Genomic DNA, 6,000 nt, shown 5'->3' with positions numbered 1-6,000 from the left:
ACAGAGCCCCTTTCTGACCCTGGCCCTTCAGCACAGCTCCAGGGCACATAACCCCGTCCACTTGTCCTGCCACATAGAGCTCAAGGGCTGGAGTCAGCAGCCCTGTCCGGCAAGGGGTCAGTACTCACCCGTGTAACTTTCCACCCCCACTCCCGACCCTGGCCCTCCAGTGCTGCCCTGTTTACTTCCGGACTTGGGTCCCGACAGCCAAAACTGCCTGACTGCTTCAGGGAGGGGAAGGTTTCCTCAACTGCAACATGGTTAGCACCCCGCAACCCCTGTGGTACTGGGCACCCCACCCCTGGTCCCCATGGGCCCAGGTTACTCTGCCCCCCAGAGGCATGCTAAGAAAACAGTCCTGTATTTTCAAAATACAATGTTGGCAACCCTCATCTGCACCACAAAGGCAAACACAGGCACAGGCGCCAGCAGCAGGCCCACTGGCTTCCATAGCAACGGCGGGGGGGGGCGCGCTGGGAGGCTTGGCATCCAGTTGCTAAGGGAAGGAGGGGAGGCTGACAACCACTGTAACTAGGTGTGCTGGGTACAACAAGCAGCCTCCAGCAGGCCTGGGCCAAGCCAGTCTGACCTGCAAGGAGTGAAACAAAAGCCACCGTGGCTAGTGTAATTATAGGCATCAGCAGCAGCCTCAGGGTGGCCCATAGTGCGGGGTCAGACTGCCCCAAGAGGGGGCCCAAAATCATGGAGCTTTAGGGCCTCCCAAGTGACTTCTGACCAAGGCCACCAGAGAGAGGTTGTAGCACCAGCTTTTCTATTTTTTATTAAGGTGCAGGCAACCCCTTCCAGCCCCACTCACCCTCCTCCGGAATAAACACAGCTGCAGTATTTTGGATGGGAAAGCAGTGAGGTGAAGACAAGAGGAAAAGCCAAGAGGAAAAGCCAAAAGCATGTCGCATACGTAAGTAAACATCAAACCTGGTGGTTTGGGGAGCTTTCAGGGGATGGTTTGTTTGAAAGGATTGGAAAGAGCCAGGCTCAGGAAATTTAGTGCTGTGGGGAACCCTGGATCTGTGAGTGTGTGTGTGTGTAAATTCACCCAGTGGAAAAAACCTAGGTGTACTGTTTGTTTGTTTGTGTGTGTTTGTGTGAATTAACCCATTTGAAAAACCTGGATGTAGAGAGACAGAGTGTATGTGTGTGTGTGTGTGTGTGTAAATTAACCCAGTTGCAGAGAGAGAGAGAGAAAGAGAGAGTATAAATTAAGCCAGTTGCATTTCCTGCTGTGCAAGGATCCATCCTTGCTCTACGGTTACTTTGCAGTATTGCTGGTACAAGAAGCTAAGGGGGGCCTTGCCACATTTTTGTAGAGGAATCTGTCGACTTGCAAATCAGACTTACGTCTTTTTTTTTTTTAACATATCATTGTTAAAAGTAACACCTAAAATTTACCTGAGAGGAATTAGAGAGAAAAACTTTCCCCTCCAGTTTATTTACTTTGTTCACTTTGTGTATAGTCAGTTGCACTGTTTATCGTGTATAATTAGTCACTTTCCCTTCCTGTTTGTGTTGGTTATCAACCAGCAAAATAGAAAAGAAAATCAAATAAAAACTATAAACAAAAAAAGAAAAAATGAAATGGATTAGTTTTCAAGCCGAAAATATTATCTCCTATTGTTTTGTAAAAGCACTCCCGGCAATGTATTAAATATTACTGGCTGAATTTTCAAGAGTGACTAGTGATTTCAGATGCCTCAGTTTTTAGATGCCCAACTTTAGATGCCTACACTTCAAGCTGGGGGGTTGATTGCCAGCTCAAGGAGACAGATTTGCACTAGCTCCACTGGAACTAGCATGCTAATAATAGCATAACCATGACAGCACAAGCAGCCGGAGGGGCTAGCCACCACAGTATTTATTCAACATCTGTTACAGGCACACCTTCAGGGCAGCTAGCCCCTCCTGCCCGTGTTGCCATGGCTACATTCTGTTTTTAGCACTCTAGCTCTCACTAAGAGTATCCAAACTGCAACTTTTAAAATAAAGAACAGGCAAAGTAAGCATTAGTTTGAACCCTTTTAGGAAGTAAAATTAAGGCTCATCTTCACTGCAGTGAATTCGAGTTATTACACAAACGTTGCCCCAGCACAAGTCCCATCAAAGCACAGAAACCATTAAACTAAGGGGCGGGGATGCTTTAAACTCAAGTCCACTTGCCTGTTTGAGGGTCTAGGCTACAGCTCAAGTTAGTACAACTCATCAGCTACCACCACAATCTTTCTATGCTGCTAATTTAATTACTTTTTCCAACTGGCATTTTATTTTGTAGAGTGGCTTCTCTCACTCAAGTTAGGCTAACTCGGGAGAAGTTAATTCAAGTGTATATATTTTGAGTTAACTCTGCCATGAAGAAATAGCCTCAGACACAATTCGTTATTGAACATCATTTACCTTATATCAGCGCAGGGCAAGGTGTTACAAAGTTTCCTATACAACAGTGTTAATTGGTTCTTCCAAAATGATACACAGTCCAGCTACCACAAGGTAAGAGCTTGTACAGGTTCTATTCCAAACCAAGTGAAGTTGGTGAGATAATCCAGCTACATGTACCTGTGGTTAGTTGGCCCAGTCTGTGTGATCACTCCATTCAGATATACATAGGTGTCCATAGCATGGGGATGATTGCAGTGTTCAATACAATTACTCACAAGTAAATATCTGAATAATCTGCCACCTGTACACATCTGAATTAAGTGATTGCAATGCATGTTCACTCCAAGTAACCCACAGGTGTGTGTAGTTAAAGATGATTGCATGTCATATGTTCAACATTTTCAAGGATGATTGCAGTTGGAATACTCTATAAAGGGTGCAGGATGTTATATGCACTTAGTGCTGCTTAGAAAATGCTCAGCATAGCAATTAGAATAGTTTAGAAAGTATGCTAACATTTACATACAGATATACTTGGAGATTTTCACAGATGTGTTTGTTCCTCAACCTTTTATGTGGTTTGTAAGAGCTTGAGCAGTAACTTCTCAGCTTGCCCAAGCCTCTTAAAGTCAGGTCTACTGACAGCAGAGCCTGGGCAGTGCTATGAATAGCACTAACTTTTTTTTTTATGGCATCTGCTACAAAAAGAACATAGTGAAGATCTTTTAAATATCATCATGATTCAACACAATCCAATTGTCATAACTGAGACTGCTGGATTGATATAAAATAGATAATTGAACTCTGAAGTTAAGACCATTTTTAGTCTCTCCCTTCCAATTCTCACCAAGCAACTAAAAGAAATGAACAGTTTATTTTACATTCCATCCAAAAAATTACATTAAAAGAACATTGTGCAAGCTTGCAAAATCAAAGACTCAAAAATGAGGAAATACTAGACTTAAGAATGTCTTTGCAACCTTGATTTGTCCTCCCCTTCCCCCCTGTTTGTATGCATTATAATACAGTATTCAATACGTGATCATATACAATTTTTGTTAGGGTAGCAAATTATTTTTCTTGGTGTAGGAAGTTACTGTGAAAGTGAATCAGATTAATTGATACATTACTTAAACTATTTAGACTATCCGAGTATCTTTATTTTCTATTTAGTTCTAAAGTCATCACATTGGCAACACAGTAAACTTCAAATTGTCTGGTTTAATGCAGACAGTGAGCTGTATTAAAGAGGATTTCTTAAGGTGTTTGTATTTTATGAATGGGAATAACAGTGCATGCCTTTTTTTCTTCAGAATGACAGCTGATATTTTCTTCAGAATGACAGCTGATATTTTATTTGAGACATAAACGTACATTTATAATAAGATTTGGTAGCAGAGGTTTTACTATTTCTTTTGCGCAAAAGCTAGAAGATGTATTCATATTAGATGTTGAAGATTAAATGCTTTCCATTCCAACAGCAGCTAACAAGGGTGTTAAACAGCAACTAAAGCTAGCCATTTTAAAAATCAGTAGGTCTACATAACTTGCGTCAAAGAGTTTTTAAAAAGTTGGCTGGGGAACTCTCTGGACCATTAATGTTGATTTTCAATAAGTCATGAAACACTGGGGAAGTCCCAAAGAATGGAAGAAAGCTAGTGTTGTGCCAATATTTAAAAGGATAAACAGGGAGATTTCGGTAATAATAAGCACCTCAGTCTGAGATCAGTCTCAGGCAAAATAACAGAATGGCTAATATGGGACTCAAGATTCATAGACTCATAGACTTTAAAGGTCAGAAGGGACCATTATGATCATCTAGTCTGACCTCCTGCACAATGCAGGCCACAGAATCTCACCCACTCACTCCTGTACTAAACCTCTAACTTATGTCTGAGTTATTGATGTCCTTAAATTGTGATTTAAAGACCTCAAGATGCAGAGAATCCTCCAGCAAGTAACCCATGCCCCACGCTACAGAGGAAGATGAAAAACCTCCAGGGCCTCTGCCAACCTGCCCTGGAGGAAAATTCCTTCCTGACCCCAAACATGTTGATCAGTTAAACCCTGAGCATGTGGGAAAGACTCATTAGCCAGCACTCAGGAAAGAATGATCTGTAGTAATTCAAATCCCACCCCATCTAACATCCCATCACAGACCACTGGGCATATTCTTGTTACTAATAATCAAAGATCAGTTGCCAAATTAATTGCCAAAATTAGGCTATCCCATCATACCATCCTCTCCATAAACTTATCAAGCTTAGTCTTGAAGCCAGATATGTCTTTTGCCCCCACTACTCCCCTTGGAAGGCTTTTCCAAACTTCATTCCTCTAATGGTTAGAAATTTCCTCTAAAATTCCAAGCTAAGCTTCCTAGTTCCAGTTTAATCCATTTGTTCTCGGTCCACATGGTACTAAGCTTAAAATAATTCCTTCCCTCCTGATATTTTACCCTCTGATATATTTATAAAGAGCAATCACCTCGACGCTCCAGCCTTTTTTTGGTTAGGGCTAACAAGCCAAGCTCTTTCAGTCTCTTTCACAGACAGGTTTTCCATTTCTCAGGATCATCCTAGTAGCCCTTCTCTTGTCCTGGTCCAGTCTGAATTCATCCTTCTTAAACATGAGGCCAGAACTGCACACAATACTTCCAGATGAGGTCTCACGTAGTGCCTTGTATAACAGTACTAACACCTCCTATTCTCTGCTGGAAATACCTGCCTATGCATTCTCCAAACTTGGCATTGCTTTTTTAACAGCCATCAATCACATTGCAGCACATAGCATCCTGTGATCAACCATACTCCGAGGTCCTTCTCCTCCTCTGTTACTTCCAACTGATGCATTCAATTATTAAACAAATTCTGGTAATTTAATCCCTTAATGCATGCCTTGCACTTTCACTATTACATTTCATCCATACGTACTCCCAGTTTACAAGGTCATCCAGATCTTCCTGTATGATATCCCAGTCCTTCTCTGTGTTAGCAATACCTCCCAGCTTTGTGGCATCTGCAAACTTTATTAGCACATTCCCACTTTTTGTGCCAAGGTCAGTAATAAAAAGATTAAATGAGATTTCTTTGTGCTTAATTTACAAGAATATGCTTGTTAAGACAAGAGTAAATGAGGAACTGAGATCTCTTGAATTAGTATGATGACACTGTAGCTGCTAAAGAAGCATTTTGGCTGACTGAAGGATTAGATTGTTTTATAAACACACATGAAGATATTCCTTGAGCACTTGTAGCAAATGACTTTTTTTTTAGTCAAGCTTATTTCTTTCAAGGAGGATCAAGTATACTTATCAGATAAAATATTTTCATGTGGAGTTCATTCTGTTATCATGGAAACAATTTTTATTGCCATCCTTCATGTATTTGAAGATTGTCCTGTATAATTATTAGACCTATAGAATTTGGAACAGTTTGTAGGATCCATTTAGGAGAGGGTCACTGGATTAAGGGCCACAGTCTTCTGCTTTGAAAGAAAAAAAAAATAAACATTGGCAGGGGAAATTTCCAACTACAGTTATGCTAGAAAACAGGCCCTATTCTCATCAGTGTGAAAGGAGTTAGAGTTGTATAGGAGTCTACATACATGAAC

General features: G+C 41.1%; 1 protein-coding gene across 3 annotated transcripts in view; it reads left to right on the top strand.

Annotated features, from left to right (window-relative positions):
* Window positions 1–536: 536 nt before the first annotated feature.
* DRC11 (dynein regulatory complex subunit 11) overlaps window positions 537–6,000 on the top strand; it is a 156,961-nt gene continuing 151,497 nt past the window's right edge. For all 3 annotated transcript variants that reach the window (XM_032800046.1, XM_032800047.1, XM_032800045.1), the window contains exon 1: window positions 537–919. In XM_032800046.1, the coding sequence (XP_032655937.1) occupies window positions 909–919 (11 nt within the window). In that variant the 5' untranslated portion in view covers window positions 537–908. The remainder of the gene's footprint in view (window positions 920–6,000) is intronic.

This window comes from Chelonoidis abingdonii, chromosome 10 (genome assembly GCF_003597395.2).
Source record: "Chelonoidis abingdonii isolate Lonesome George chromosome 10, CheloAbing_2.0, whole genome shotgun sequence".
NCBI classification, from domain to species: Eukaryota; Metazoa; Chordata; order Testudines; family Testudinidae; genus Chelonoidis; species Chelonoidis abingdonii.
Note: the sequence above shows the minus strand (reverse complement) of the source record. Positions and strands in the feature narration are given on the sequence as shown.